General features: G+C 41.2%; 1 protein-coding gene across 10 annotated transcripts in view; it reads left to right on the top strand.

The window, feature by feature from the left end:
• Positions 1-16,167, top strand: part of TACC2 (transforming acidic coiled-coil containing protein 2) — a 114,734-nt gene that overhangs the window by 84,525 nt on the left and 14,042 nt on the right. For 5 of the 10 annotated variants that reach the window (XM_085229456.1, XM_085229462.1, XM_085229455.1 and 2 more), the window contains 8 exons: positions 1,770-1,805; positions 3,691-3,751; positions 4,698-4,899; positions 8,794-8,855; positions 9,678-9,793; positions 10,572-10,743; positions 11,984-12,124; positions 13,024-13,113. In XM_085229456.1, the coding sequence (XP_085085582.1) occupies positions 1,770-1,805; positions 3,691-3,751; positions 4,698-4,899; positions 8,794-8,855; positions 9,678-9,793; positions 10,572-10,743; positions 11,984-12,124; positions 13,024-13,113 (880 nt within the window). The remainder of the gene's footprint in view (positions 1-1,769; positions 1,806-3,690; positions 3,752-4,697; positions 4,900-8,793; positions 8,856-9,677; positions 9,794-10,571; positions 10,744-11,983; positions 12,125-13,023; positions 13,114-16,167) is intronic. The other 5 variants (XM_031554538.2, XM_085229460.1, XM_085229457.1 and 2 more) reach the window with 5 other exon arrangements.

Below are 16,167 nucleotides of genomic sequence, written 5' to 3' on the forward strand. Positions count from 1 at the left end.
GAACCATAGTTTTTGAGTGAGGAATGAAACAGTAAGACAAGAATAAATCCTCTATTGCACACGGCAAGTTTTATCCAGTGACTTACAGTATTTTGGTAAAACTGGACAATTTAAAGATTATGTGGTTAATGTAAAGCCTGCAAAGAATGTCTTCCCTAAAGGAGTAGGGAGGTTGAAACCAACATGCAGAAGTCTGACTGCAAGAGAGTAACAACTTGAGTTGTACTTGGGAAAAGAGGGGAATTTTTATATCACCAGACCCTACAGTCCAATATTTACAGAAAGCCAGAGCCTCCTTGTGTTGTCCAGGAGCTGGACCCCTGGTAGAAGCTTCTTGGGCCCACCCATCTGCTCTGAATATCAGAACCAATTCCAAAGTTGTTAATTTCGAGGCGATGTGAATTTAAAAAGAGTTTGTAGGTTTCTGTAATCTTTTTTTTCAGGAGGTTTATAAGAATTTTCTGCCCTTGTTTGGGACTTCTTTCACGGCATTATAATAGATATCTGCTCACTGCAGCCCTATAACCTACTTTTGCAAGTGGTTTCTAACAAAGAGGATCTGCATGTTAATGCGCAGCGCTGCCTGCAGCTCTAACACTTTCTAGAAGAAAATTGGCCTAAAGCTTGCTAGAGGATGCTGTGGGAGGCAGTGGCTATATTTGTCTCTGTCTGTCACTGCTCTCTCTGTCACAAGGCCCCTTGGTGTGACTCTTCTATGGGATCCAGGGTAGGAGAACTCAGCCTGGGCAAAGATACTGCCTGTTGGACCCTCCTTTGTGGTGCCTCCTCAATAGTGTAGGAGAGAGAAGCCAGTCCAAAACACTGCTCTGAGCTGTTGACAGGTGTTGGAATTAGAAATGATACTGTAATATATCCAAATTAAAGAATTTTGCCAAGCCAGGCTTTTTGTTGTTGTTTGCTTGTTTGTTTTCTGTTGAGAGTTGCAGAAATAAAATTCCATGGGCTAGATTGAGAGCGTGTTCATTGTACAGAAAGACTGTTGTTGTTAGGTGAGAATTATGGGAAGTGAAGAAGCCAGGCATGGGTGTAAGTCATTGCTAAGTGTGCACTACTATGTGCTGTACACATGGAAACACGAGGTTTCTAGAATGGACGTCAGCTTGATGCAAATCACTCTCTGATCACGTGCTGAAGCGCTGAGCTGTTTTGTGCTGGATCATCTTACTCAGATGAAAGTGAACAAAGAGCAGCTGATGCCTTCCGAGTCCCTGCTCAATGCTGTATCCAGATAGGTGGTTTGTGTCGACATGCCTCCCAAAGGTGCTGGGTGGTTGGAGGCTGTCTTTGGAAATGCAGCATGCCAGCTTCAGGAGCCACACATGTGAGGAATGGAGCAGGAGCTGCCAAGCTGAGTAGTAGTGCTTTCCTTAAGCTTAATTGCCATTCAAGACAGTCTGACATCCCTTATTCCTAGTAGTGTGCTTTGAGGAGAAAGCAGGTGGCTGCCATCAGGGAAGGCAAGAATGGTTCATTTGTTGATGAGAATTTAGCTCAGTATCTTCAGCGTTGACAAATGTGCTTTGTAAGATGAATGCATGTTTGAAGTATAAGGTTGAATTTAAAAAGAGTAAAAAACTTGAATATTAACATTTTTTCCTCTGAAACTGTTGCTCAATAAAAAGTAGAGATTCTGCAGGCAGAAGATATGCATGATCAGATTGCCGTAACACATTAACAGTATTTGTAGGTTTATCTTTTTTGTCAGTTCCTTCTGTCTGTCTCTCTTTTCTTTGTCTTATTTGTCTTAGGATGGTAGAAGATGTGATGTCTGTATGTTCTCTGTTGTAAGTAATTCTAAGCTAACATTTCAGTTTTCTTCTCTGATTTATGGGCTTTTTAATTTTACTCGTTTATTTTGCAGCATGATCAGTTATTATTCAGCATGAAGCTCTTGTGTTAACTGTGTCACTTCACTGGCACATATGAAAGCTTGTTTAAGGAAAGCGCCCATCTGTGAATGAGTTAGAGGAGTCTAATGCCTCATTATCTGTTTGCCTGTCAAAGAAGATCCTCTTTTAAAAACTGCAGAATTCCCATCCTTGAGATAATACAGCAGAGTTTTATTCCTACCATCACACAAAAACATTGTGCAATCCATCTTTCTTAAATACTGCATAAAGTATTTCTCCTTAAGGGAATAACTTGTCCTAATTATTTCTAGCATCCTAACTAGATAATTAGTAGCACTGAACACCCTAATATTCAGCTGACCAATTAATTTTTCCCTATAGAAGTGGTATTGATTTACCCTCTTCCAACTGAAAGCCACCATTACAATTCACAGTGCTGACCTTGCCACTCATTGACAGGAATGAGCTGATGGGCAGTAACTTTTGCCACTGCCCCTCAAATTCTTACATTAAATTTCTATCAGTGAGTAGGATGTTTTCTGCCTCTTCTAGTCAGTAGCAAAACGTGTTTGAACGGCTGTGGCAACATGCATAAAGATGGTAGATAATTGGTTGATGTCCTTGTTAGAAAAGGCTTTAAACCAATTGTGAAGAAAGGCAAAGCCAACATTTATAGTTGCACACTTCCATATAACATAAACTCTTCATTCTCTTTGCCTGATTCAAACCTGTGGGATTTTTGGAGGGCTACAGTGTCTGCACTCCTGATTTGCATTGTGAGCTGTTGGGCAGTGGAAGCAGCATTGCCATATTTGATGCTGTATTTGTTTCAATCACAGAATGGCCAGGGTTGGAAGGGACCTCAAGGATCATGAATCTCCAACCCCCCTATCACATGTAGGGCCACCAACCTCCCCATTTAATTCCAGCCCAGGCTGCCCAGGGCCCCATCCAACCTGGCCTTGAACACCTCCAGGGATGGACGGGGCATCCACAGCCTCTCTGGGCAGCTGTTCCAGCACCTCACCACTCCCATAGTAAAGAACTTCCCCCTGACATCCAACCTCCATCTTCCCTCCCTCAACTTAAAATCATTTCCACTTGTCTTGCTATTATCTACCTTTGTAAAGAGTTGACTCCCCTCCTGTTTGTAGCCTCCTTGTAGGTACTGGAAGGCTGCAGTGAGGGGGGATATGTGAAAGGGAGACATTTATTGTGTCTGTTGGTAAGGATGGAACTTTGTGCTGGAATCTCAGCAACAGCACCCTCCTCAGCCTTTTTTTATGTCCTTCACCCAAAGCAAACCCATTTCTTTCTCATCTTCATGACCTGTGGGGTGGTTGGAGCTTACTGACTGAGTCTGTCAGGTTTAACTCCCAGGTCATTCCTGTAAAGATATGTTTAGGGCTTTATTTTTGGATGGGAAACTGGAGCAGACAGAAGTTAAATAATTTGCTTAAGGCCACTGAAGATGTCTGTGTTGGAGCAGACATTTGAATTGCAGTGGAGCAGCAACTCTGTTCTGTAAATAACATTCTGTCAGTAGTTAGCAGGAAAAAAAACCCACATTTTTTCTGTGAATTTAGAAATATGGCAATCCTGCTTTACTCAGCTTTTTGGGAATCAAGGTCTGTTCCAAATGCATGACAAAACTGTGTACCTCCAGCATGTTTCTCTGTGGTGCTGCTGCCTAATGGGTGGGATTTACAAGCAGAAGGGCTTACAGAGAATGCACTTTCTGTAGCTGTCTCTTGCTAAGTATGAAATGACCCCTTTCGTTTTGCTATGACCATGCTAACTGTCTTAACTTTGTTTTTAGTGATACATTTAGGGTGAAAAAATCACCAAAAAGATCTCCACTATCTGATCCTCCTTCTCAGGTAAAGTACTGCATCGTTGTGATACGTATATTCTTGCGGGGGTGAAGAAGAGACATTTTGATTTACAATTGTACATTTAATAATAGAAGAACTTTGGTAAAGAATGTAAGCATACTGGTGTCCAAGTAGGATGTGTGGGGCTGTAATCATGAGGTATTAAGCTTTTGGCATCTATGCGGTATATACTGCTCTGGGAATCCCAATTAGGCTATTACCAAGAATGCTTTGGATTGGCCTACGATAAAAGAAAAATAAAGCCAAGTATCCACTTTGGAGTTTTTGAATTCAGAAGTAAGAAGCTAGATACACTGAGCTGCAAGGAAAACAGAAGTAAAACAAGAGGGCTGGTCTAGCAGGAGCACGTGCTTGGACGGCTCTATTCCTTGCTGTAAACAGCCGGCAGGTGGTTCCCTTGGAAGGGAGTTAACAAAAGCTCTCTGTGTGTAAAGGCCCAACTGCTTTGATGCAGCACTGCTCCTTCCACACTGCTGCCTGCCTTCTTTTGCCCCATCTTGCCCTCTCATTGATGAGGGTTGATGGTATAGAAGTGCAGAAAGGGTTTGTGAACTTGCAGCCCTACACAGACTTGCTCCTGCAAGGGAAGCCTAAAAAGTCAGCTTTGCTCCTCTAAGACTTCAGTCCTGACAGTGGGTGCAACTTCTGTCAAGTGTTTAAAGGGTTTAAAAGGCTCCAGATTTTCTTTCTGCCTTGTTATCAAGGCAGCTTTGCAATGTGAGTGTTTATCATCAGAGAGCTCAGTAATAGGAGGAAGGCTTGTTGCTAGGGCAGTTCTAAGTGCAGCACTTTATTTTTCAGTAAGCATTTTAGACAGGGCTGCAGTGAAGAGCGTGGAATTAAAAGGATGACTGCAGGTGGAGGAATTCAGAGTTGACAATACAACTTCTTGATGAAAGATAACAGAATTAATCAGCTCTGTTTTCTACAGGATCCCACCCCGCTGCCTACCCCAGAAACGCCTCCTGTCATATCTGCAGTGGTTCATGCAACAGATGAGGAGAAACTGGCAGTGACCAGCCAGAAATGGACCTGCATGACTGTGGACCTGAGCACGGACAAGCAGGATTACCCACAGCCCTCTGATCTGTCCACATTTGTCAATGAGACCAAGTTCAGCTCTCCTACAGAGGGTATGCTGTATTCTGGGCTGTCTGCATCCAGCTGGTGTTATTTTGGGGAACTCTAAAAATGGTGCTCTTTGGATCAGGTTGAGGAGCTTGGCAGTTATGGGGGCTGAATAAATGACCCCAGTAATCACATCTTGAGTTTTCAAGTGAGGGTAGAGAGACAGCTTAAAGGAAAGTGAAAGAGCCCTTTGGAGAACATTGACTTTTGCTTTCCTTTTATTACTGATTATAGACTTGCTGTGTTCTTTGGGTACTGCCTGTGTCTTTGCAGGGCTGAACTGCTCTCTGTCAGCGCTCTTAGATCTGGGTTCACTGCAGCAAGGATTTTGCCCGAGCCTGTGTCTATAATGTGAATGGGAGAAAGTGTGGTTACAGTTCTGCTCAAAGTTTGCACATTATGGCCCTTAACTTACACCTCCCTTCAGGCTGCTGGGATCCAGGTTTCTATATGCACAGAAATACCCAGGATATCCTTTGGGGAAGATAGTTATTCAGGTGTCAAGTCAAATCACCTAAGTGTCAGCCTAAGATCTTTTTTCTGGTACCTTAGTATAAGCAATTGTAAGACAAAGCTAGAGGTTTCTGTGATGAGAGCTGTCATTCCAGGTCTGTGAAATGTGGAAGAGAGAATTTAGCCACTTGGAAATCTGTGTGTGGCCTTCACTGGGGTTAGCAGAGGAAGCACTGCTCTGCAACATCTGCTCAGAGGGCAAATTTTCAGCTTTGAGGGTGGGAGGAATGTATGAGTTTACCTTGGCTTCAACTTTTTCCTCTCGATCAGATTTCCTTATTTTTCCTAACCTTTTAACCTGAGTCCCAAGCTAACACTAAAGCTGTTCTATACCATTTGAAGAGTTTTTGCTTGATTAAGAACTGCTAAGCTTTTAGGTCAAATGTGTTTGATATTAAAAGGCATGAATGATAAAGCTGCTTTTAATGGGGCTGCACATGTTCATACACACGTGCTTATGTATTTGCACAGCCTGGACTTCATGGAAATCTGTTGAGTCTTCTGTTCAGATAAGGATTTCAGACTGGATTAATACACTTGATTTTATGATCAAATGAGAAATTCTGTAATTTTTTTTTTAAAGCCAAGGAATATTTTTTTGAAAATAACCTTCCAAATCTTGGAAAATTGAAGTTGTATGAAAGGAAATGGAACAAAAGGATAGTGAGAGACTCTAAAGCAATCACTTGAGCTATCAAAGTGGAAGAAGAAAGTGTGCAAAGCTCCTAATTAAATGCTAATTGTCTCATCTCGTGTGCTGCATGGTACAGTTGCAGTTTCAGATTACATGCTAATTATAATCAACAACGCTTCCGCTTTTCAGATCTCTTAAAAATAATCATTTTCTTCCCTTGGCAGTCTTACTACCGCTGCTTTGAGGAATGTTTGAGCAGTTTCAGTGCTGTTTCTCAGTGCTGTTTCTCTTTTACCCCTCCCAGACAGTGGTGTGACCGTTACCCTGTAACCTAACACTGCTTTTGTACCCATACAGCCCAACCACGGAGTCAGCCCGCACATCCAGCACTCATCTGTTGCACTCTGCTTATAGCTGCTGCCATTTTTTTTATTTTTATTTTTTTGGCCATTTCACAGACCAGAAATAAGCAGCCATTATTAGCAGAGAGTTCTGATGTAACCGTGCAGCTATTTGTAGGAGGAGTTGGAGAGCATCACTTAGTAAGTCTGCCATATGCATTTATAAAAGATAATTATCTTACCTCATATGATATCCTGGGCATTTGTAGATTTTGAATGCATGGAGATAACTGGAGTGTAAGATTCTGGAGGGGAAGATGGTATCTTTGAGGTGATACCTGGGAGAGGAGATGCTATCTAATTATGAGTCCAATGAGACGAAGCTACACTGCGTTTAGCAAGCCATGTTGTTCCTTTTGTTCCTTGTTGAGGTGTTTCCATCTGCATTCTGCTTCCTTAATCAGTAAAGTTGTGTGTTATCCCAGAAGCAGGCTGGGGCTGCAGGCAGCTGCAGGGTGACAGCCCCCCATGGCAGCAGAGGACGGCGGTGGCACAGCTATGCTGCACAGTCTGCTTCTGGGCTACCTGGGGGTTGGTTGGGCTGTGAAACTGCCCCACAAATACTCTGCTGCTCCTTGCTGGTCTGTAGGAAGTAAATGAAATGTTTCTTCATTTCTCCTGCAGTGCAATGTCCAGCAGGTTGTTATCATCTTCTTGTTTCACTTTTGGTTTTGCTTTCGCTAGGAAGAAATTCGTGTCAGATACCTGGAGGTTGTCTGCCTCACCTGGCTTCTTATTACCATTAAAACACATGGTGCCAGGAATTTAAACCAGCCAGGAGCCTATCATAGCATTGTCTTAGGTATTTTAGTATTAATATCTCCCAAATGTCATTTTCTGTGAGTTTGTGGTTGTTTTACAAAATAGATAGGTTGTGGAACTGCACTTCTTGTACTCTCTGATCCTTTTTACTTAAAAAAAATAAATAAATCTAAGAATGTAAGAGATTGTTTTTAGGGTTGCTTTTGCTTGTAAAGCATAAATGTTCTAATTCATCAAGTACAGGCTTTCATCTTCCTGATACAAGCCCTGCTTTTCAAAAGCTGCTCAAATCCATAGGAACTTTTGTACATGCTTTTATCTCAGTGTAAATGCGTTCACTAGGACCTCTCTGTAATGGAAATGTGATAAGTGGTTCATTGGGTTAGACTCATGGCAACAGGGTAAAATATGGAATTTGGGCAAATAATTATGGTTTCAATTTTTAAGTTATGGTGTAAATGAACAAAATCTTTGTTTTTGCTTGGGTCCAGGAAGCTATGCTCTCCTTTCCAGGAGGGGTGATGGCTGTATACATGGGTGGACAGTGACAGGACAAGGGGAATGGTCTTAAACTGAGACAGGGGAGGTTTAGGTTGGATATTAGGAGGAAGTTTTCCACTCAGAGGGTGGTGAGGCACTGGAACAGGTTGCCCAAGGAGGCTGTGGATGCCCCATCCCTGGAGGCATTCGAGGCCAGGCTGGATGTGGCTCTGGGCAGCCTGGTCTGCTGGTTGGTGACCCTGCACATAGCAAGGGGTTGAAACCAGGTGATCATTGTGGTCTTTTTCAACCCAGGCCATTCTCTGATTCTGTGATTAAGATTCTATGATTCCATCTGGCTTTGTTTTATCAGTCCTCCTCTCTCAGCTCACCACTGGATGACAATGGATTGGAAAGAAATCTGGTGATTCCCAGCAGTCTAATTAGGAGATGAGAATTAGAGCAGCAGCAAAGATTTGCATTTTAATTAGGGTCTAGATTAAGGGCTCTTCGTAAACCTTCCCACCTTAGGTTTTTCCTCCATGACTAAAATGTGACCACAGCCAAGCAAGCTGGGCTGTGGTCTCAGCCCTATTCAGTGAGTGTGCAGGTATTTGATGCATTTTTCTTATCTCAAGCGATACTACAGTTGTTGTTCTTAATTAAGAACTATGTGATATACATTAAGAAACATATTATTTCATTTCATAACAGCTTGCTACACCTTTTTGCATACTTTAAAGGCACGTGGTATCAACATTACCAATAATTGAAAAGTGTGTTTTTTGTGATAAGATGGAGGAGAGTTATCTGTTCTGAAAGTGCTCTGGAACTGTGTTAATATTCTGGGCGCTGAGGCAGAATGCTGGGTAAGCTAATAAAGCAGACTTTTTTCTGGCAAATACGTTTGCTTGAAATGTGTCATAGGTTCACTGCAGAAAATCAATGAAAGTACATCTGCTTTCTCTCTGTATATTCTATTTTTAATATCTCATAGGGAAGTATTCAGAGTGGAAGCAGCCCTTGTAAATGAGAACGTATCTCATCTACTTATGTAAAAATCATTTAATGGCATGTATCTAATGGCTCTTTTTTTGTTTCTGTCGCAGAATTGGAATATGGCAACTCATATGAAATAGAATATATGGAGAAAATAGGTTCCTCTGTGCCTGTAAGTTCTCACCCCATTTCCATTCATTTGCATTCCCCTGTTATAATGCACTGTCCTGATAATGCCATCAACCTCACTACCCCTTAAATTAATTATAAAGTGCCTGCAGCAGATTTGCAAATCCAGTTTCTTTTAAATTGGCATAACTGGGGTAAATTGCTTGTGCTGTGTTGTCCTATATCCTATATGCTTGTTCCATTTTATTTTAAGCTAGGATCATAGCAGTTCTTTCTGGAGACTAAAAGGAACTCAGTAGTTCCAGCAGTGTAGAACACAGAGCTGTCTACACCAGCTACTGAACTATTTTAAGAAATGGAGAGCAGAACTTTAAAGAAGATGGAGAGAATCCTGGGAGAATACAGACTGAATGTCAAATATGGAATGCAGCACTATATGTTGTCATCAGTTGTTTGTCTTTCCATTCAATTCATGGATTTGATAGCTTGACGAGATCCAGTGGGGACTTAGAAAAGCCAGGGGTTTATGTCAAGTACATAAACTAATGAGAATAACATTGTATTCAATGAATATTTTGGTAACTTTCAGTCAACAAATGCCTCCAGCCTGACAGGACCAGAAATCTGATTAACCCCAAAGAGGGAGAGAAAGAACCATTACAAAGAGTGAACTGCTTAGATTATGTTCTTCATCGATTTCTTCCCGAAAGGGATCGTTTTTTATCAGTATCACTTAAAGCATAGGGAGGATTACAGTCCTGTATTGTTAGCTGTTTGTCAAGTCTTTTGGTCACTTAAGGCAGTAAATTAGCTTTAATGGAGAACAACTGAATTGCTTAATGAGTCTTTCTCTTCCTGTTGCCAGCAGGATGATAGCACCCTGAAGAAACAATCTTTATACCTAATGTTTGATGCACAGCAAGAGAGCCCAGTCAAATCGCCTCCCGTCAGACTGTCCGATTCCACCACGCCATGCTCAGGGTATGTCACTGCCAGGAAAGGCAGCAGTGGAAAAGGATGTCAGGGAAATAGGTTGCCATCCCAACACGCAGGCAGGCAGTTATTCCTCTTTTCTGCCTCTCTGTTGCAGAGTTGTTTGTTTATAAATAGATTCCCATCTGTGTACACATATGAGAGAGAACAGAGGGCAAAGGTACAGAAGTTGTGCAATGGAAAGGAATGAGGACATGTATTTCTCCTTTATATTCTTACTGAATGGAGTCAGTCGTAGTGGCAACAGTTTCACAAGGCTGTGGCTTCCTCCTTAGGTTTTTATTCTCTGGTATTCTCAGAGGTCATTTTCATGTCAATCTAGAAACTATTTAATTGCAACTTCTCATTTGGCCTTTCCTAGCTATATTTTCTAGAAAGTGAGTCTCGTTCATAAGAACAGCGTGTGTGGGTTGTGTTTACTTTCCAAAAACTTTGCTCTTTAAGGACATCTGTTCTTCTTAGGAACATTTGTTTCCTGGGAGAGATGTAGGTCATGGTGAGAAAGGGGTAAAAGGCAAGTGAGAAATATTTGAGGAATGTTCATAACCTTTCTGATGGAACTGGGTTTATTTAGATGACTCCAGTGTGCAGCTTTGAAAGGATATTGCAAAGTGTTATGAGATAGAATGATAGAAAGATGAGCTGAAACAGTGTTTATATTTATACACGTGGAAATAATGAAGGGGACATACTTTGGTGTTACCAGAAGCAGAATGATGAAGGTCTTGTGCTCCACCCTGAAAGTGTGCATACAATCCTTTCTCAGGTCAAGTTTTGAAGACCCTGAAGCCCAGCAATCCTCTGGAATGAAAATACAACATCCAGCTTCTCGAGTCCTTGCTGCCAGCCAAGAGGCACACTTACAGTCACCAGACAAGTCCAAACAAAAGGACTTAGAGCCCATGACACTAGGAACAACCCCAGAGACGATTGAAATAGTAAGTAATTTACGTTAAAAGTTTGGGAACCATTTTCTTGTAGAAAATTCACATCTTATAAAACTCAGAACAGATGGATCTCACAAGCAGAGCAAGAACTTGGCCTCATAGTCTTAGTAGGAGCATGTGGTAGGACCCAAATGAAAGTTTGATGGGATTCAGAAGAATTTTACTGTACTTTAAAATGCTCTTGTGATCATTTATTCCAAGCTGACATTTTGAAGTGCTTTTCCCTTACACGGAGTTGTTTACACTTCAACTCAATTTTTGTGGAGATATTTTAGTCATAAACTAGGTGTTCTATAAAAACATAAGGATCGTGCTTTGCTCTGCTGTATGTGGTGCAAGATTTCAAATTTCTGTTGGTAAAAAGAGGTGGACGTTCAGATTTTCTTAAAAACTTTTAACTCTGTTGTTGTCATCTGATGCTTATAATGTAAAAACCACTTTTTTGATCATTAGAACTCAGCTCAGCTTCCAGTGACATCACTTTTTTTCAGTGGTTTCTCTGGTATTGAATGGTGAGCCCTTTCATACTTCAGGCCTGCAGTGCTTACTGACTTCAGAGCATTGGTTCTCAAATACATGAAGGTTCCTTTAAGCTCACCTTAATACCGTGCTTCATTTATATTCTTTAACGATGCTGTTGATACCATCTTGCAAGGAATTAGCTTGACGAGTTTTCAAGCTAAGCTTTCACTGTATGGAGTATTGCGGGTGCTCAAGTGCCTGAAGTCTTTTTCTCTTTGTGCTTCTGTCCAGCTTCATGTTATGTATTTATCCTGAGCATGTTACAATTGTGAATGTATCTTAGTTTATCTCCAGTAAGCAGCAGAAGATTTGGAAGAAGAGTCTTGCTCACTTTCCCCCTTAGTTTTGGTCATCTTCAAAGCTTTCGGGTTCATTTAGAGATATTAGAACAGAACAAAAGCTATTGTTTGAACAAAGCACATGACAGTAGATATATTGAGAGTGTGCTGTGATCCATGGCTTCAGAGCCATGATTTTAGAGGTCTTAATGCCGCTAACTTCATATTAGTCTTAAAAAATTTACTCAGTTTTTAAATTGGGAATAATTATTCTTGATGTTTGTCTGTTATATCTATGAGCTGTGTACTCCAAAGGAATTTTCTATGGAGAATGAAATTATGAGAAATCAGGGATTTGCAGACATGCTGCTTTTAGCTTGAATTGCTTGGGCACTCTCTGTTGATTATTCTACACTCTTCTTATCCTTCAGACATCTCCTGAAGACTCCTTTGTCTCTGCTGATGCTCTTCTCAACAGGATATCTAAGAAAACATCAATATGTGATCAACCTGAATATCTAGATCCTGACTTAGCTGAAAAGAACCCCCCAGTATTTGCTCAAAAACTTCAGGTTTGTAGCAGAAATATAAATTTCTCTTTTCCTTTGTCTACGCTCTGTAGAGAATGCTTTACCTTGAGTGAAAGGGGTGGGAATGGCTTGGATTGGGGGATGGGAAAGAAAGCAAGAAAGCAATGATTGGCTTCTCTCCAAAGTAACTTTGGCCTTTCAGGAAACTAAGGAAGAGAAATATTTTAATTTAATTCATGCAATACATAAAATTGAACTTAATTTTCCTTAACAGTTTCATCTATCCAGCAGCACTGATGTATGTATTTTGAAGAAGTCTTTATAAAGACAACTCTAGTCCTATAAAACCCTAACCCTATAAGGCTTGAACACAGGACTCTGTATGTGGAGTGCTGTCTTAGTAGGTCTGTATCTGTAGGTCCATTTTTGGAGATGAAGATCCTAATTCTGCTGAAATGGAAATTAGGATTTACTCTAATAATCTATCTGATGCACAATTTGGTGTGGCTTCTTCTAGGAAAAGCAAATCCATCTGCAGAGCAGTTCTGTGTGTCAGGACCTATTTTCCAGTATATTCACAGTGAAACTTCAAAACAGCAAAGGTTGAATTGGGAGTGGCAGCTGGCATAAATTCACATAAAATGAGAATCTGGAAAAAACAGCTTCAACTGCAGAAAACTTTTTTTTTTTTTTTAAACAAACACATTATCCAAACTTACTTTCTAATAAAAATTGCCTAGATAGCCATCTCAAAACTACCCACAAAATGACATTTTGCACCAAAGCTCAAAACAAAGGTAATATGGGATGTTTGTCACCCAGGAATTGCCATGTTCATCATCATCAAGATATAACATTCAGTTTATTCATGTGTTAAACATTTTCGCTGTGTTCTTAATACATTTTTTTCTGTGGATTACTGATGACCAAACACTCAACAGGAGGAGTTAGAGTTTGCTGCAATGAGGATAGAAGCACTGAAGTTAGCCAGGCAGATTACCCTGTCTTCTTTCCGCTCCTTAGATGCCGAGGTATCTGTTTTGTGCCTGCCATGTGTGTGAGTGTGCACAGACTAAGAAACAGAGTGCTGCTTTTTCTTTAACAAGGTGACTAAGGCGCTCAGAGTGCAGTGGAAAACTAAAACAAGCACCAAAGCGTGGCATGGAAGAGCATGCTGAAAGCAGTATTGCACACAGAAATGCTGTCCACCAATGGAAAGATTAACATAAGCAAGTTTATAGGCAAGGAACAGGCATACACTTATCACAGGAGAAAGATTCTGCAACCAGATGGCTTTTTTTAATCTTTACCCCAAGGTTTGTCCTAAAATATTTTGGTAGCAAAACAATATCAAATCTACTCCTTATGAGAACGCTATAGATTTTGGCTGTTGGTCTCTGCAGCTTGAAACAGACTGCCAAGTACAGAGGTGAGAAGTTCAGTCAACCCTACCATCAGGCTTCAGAAGAAAGCAGATCTGCAAGGGTGTAGAGCTACCGAGGGAAAAGGGCTCCCTAACGCAATGAGGTTTCATTCATGAAGATCTAAAGCTTTCCTTTAATTGTCTTTTCTCTAGCAGGCTGCCTAGAGCCTCCTCAGAGTGATGCATTGCATGGCTTTAGAGATGCGTGTGGTCCTTACTGGCTTTACTGCAGGACAGAAAAGCTCGCTGTGATGCACTGTGTTTGGTGATTAGCCAGTTGTGCAGCTAGTTTGTGTTGTCCTTTGTGGTGCTTTTAACAAAAAAGTCAAGCCAAAAATGGTAATGGCTTTCTTGGGAGGTGCTGTCAGCTGAGGAGGATGCTGATGGAATGGCAGCATCCTGCTGCAATGAGTCATTTTATTCCAAACGAGGGGCATGTGCTGTGGCACATCCTTCTCCAGTGACCTTTCTTATGTTACAGTGGCAATTAATAAGTCAGGAAGCTTTTGGCTTAGTCCTGTATCATCTTAATATTAGAGTACATTGCATCATGACAACATTTGAGCTGATGACAAGGTGTAGCTTCTTGGTGAAATTTCTGAACTTCTTGGAACTTAGAAATGGGGGACAGGCTTCATGTGAATTTAATCTTCATAACAAAGATAGCAAAAATGGTGAGCAGAGATGAGGAGGGAAAATTAAGCAAAACTCCACTCTCTTGCACAGAATTGGAAGCAGCTGGACATTCACAAAGTTCTGTCTCAGTCCAGCCACAGGGGCATTCTTGGTTGAACAACGTGGGTGCCATGCTAGGCTAGGAAAGCCTTTTGTCCCTGGATAACTTTACTGTTTAGGTGGGAGATGGCTGATATTAAATGAGCCTGTGGTGGCAACCCTTATGACCTGCAGTGACTGGTCAGGCCTGGATTAACTATAATAGGATCCACCAGATGACTGCAGTGACTTAAATTCGGACACTATCTGGCAAGATTCCCTTCTGGTTGGCTGCCCACAGTTCTTCTCTTCACGTTTTATAACTAAGGTTAGCATTTACTGAACCATTACAGGTTGGATAAAAAGCATAAACAGTCCACATTACTATGTCCTATCACCATTTTTCTATAAAGTTGCAGGCATAAATTAGGCTTGTTATGCTTCCATCGACCTGTGTGCACACATCAATTAGTTACAAGATAGGATCGTTTGATATGCACTTAGCTTACCCTTTGCCAGCACTCACACTCATTTTCAGCAAGGCTAAATACATATTCCCCTAAACAGTATGATAAAAGTGATGTATCATTTTCATTGCAGAGCCTCACTTTTCTTTCACTCTGACCTTCTTGAAGTGAGATCACCACAGCTGGTTAATCAATATGCATTTACTCTCTGTCTGATCAGATATCTGGTTTCTGTGCAAGGTGCTGGGAAGTGCAGGGGAAGTGCATTGAGCTCTCAAATATTTACACTAAGATCACACTGACCTACATCTCGTAGTAATTCCCCTGCAGACTCTAATCTTTCTGTGTGAGGTTCAGTGACTTATAAATCCCTATGCTTATTATTACCCCAATTAACTGCTTACTTTCTTGGCAGTTAGGCATTGAATTTAAAGCGTAGGCAAAGTTACTTGAGTTAATATTGTCATCCTATTGAGCCACTTTGTTTTCAGATGATAGGAATATTTGAAGGCAGAAAATAACAGATAGGAAACTGGCCATCAGTTTGTAAAACTGGCTCTTAGATAAAACCAATAAGACCAGTGCTGGAGACTGTGACAGAGGGTTAGTTATGCTCCTGCCAAGGAAAGAAGCCAGCCAACCCAGCTGGGGTTTGCATGCCCTGCTTCCGGAGTCAGGACAATGCTGGTTGGGTCAGTACACACCAGTGTTTCTGTGAGCTGGTTCAGTTCCAAGAGCTTTTACATAGTTATTTGGGGGGAAATATTAAGCTTTTATTATATGTCACTAATAATTCTTTTGTAAAATTCACTCAACTGCAGGAGAGAATGAGAAAATCCATGTTAGTAAGGTGTTGGTGACACACTGGAACAGGTTGCCCAAGGAGGTTGTGGATGCCCCATCCACGTTCAAGGCCAGGCTGGATGTGGCTCTGGGCAGCCTGGGCTGCTGGTTGGACCTGCACGTAGCAGGGGGTTGGAACTGGATGAGCATTGTGGTCCTTTTCAACCCAGGCCATTCTATGATTCTATGATATACAAAAATTGCTAAATTTGTATTAAATTCTTGAAATGTGCTTTTTTTTTTTCCCTTCAAAATCTTCACCATATTGACAGTTACTTCCAAAAGTTTTTACAGGAGCTTAAGGAAACGTGTGTTTCCATTGCCACAATTAATATTTCCCAGCAGTTTCCTCATGAGACCCAGCAGCTCACATGGCAGGAGGCTTTTGAAATAAGATATGTGTGGTTCAACAGATTGAGCTGCAGGATGGCCTTTCTTCTGAGGGCAGCTTTGATGCTCTATTGGCTCTTTGTCGTCTCTCAGTTTTCCTCTTTGGGTTTGAGTAGGAAATAAAGTGTATTTTTTGAAGCTGGAATACTGAATTTCAGCAGCAGAGGTCTGGTTTCTTGCCTGTTCTACTGAGATCTGTGGGCAGCACCATGTGTTTTTATATATATGCAAAAACAGAGATGACTGAG

This window comes from Meleagris gallopavo, chromosome 8 (assembly GCF_905368555.1).
Source record: "Meleagris gallopavo chromosome 8, MGAL_WU_HG_1.1, whole genome shotgun sequence".
Lineage (NCBI taxonomy): Eukaryota > Metazoa > Chordata > Aves > Galliformes > Phasianidae > Meleagris > Meleagris gallopavo.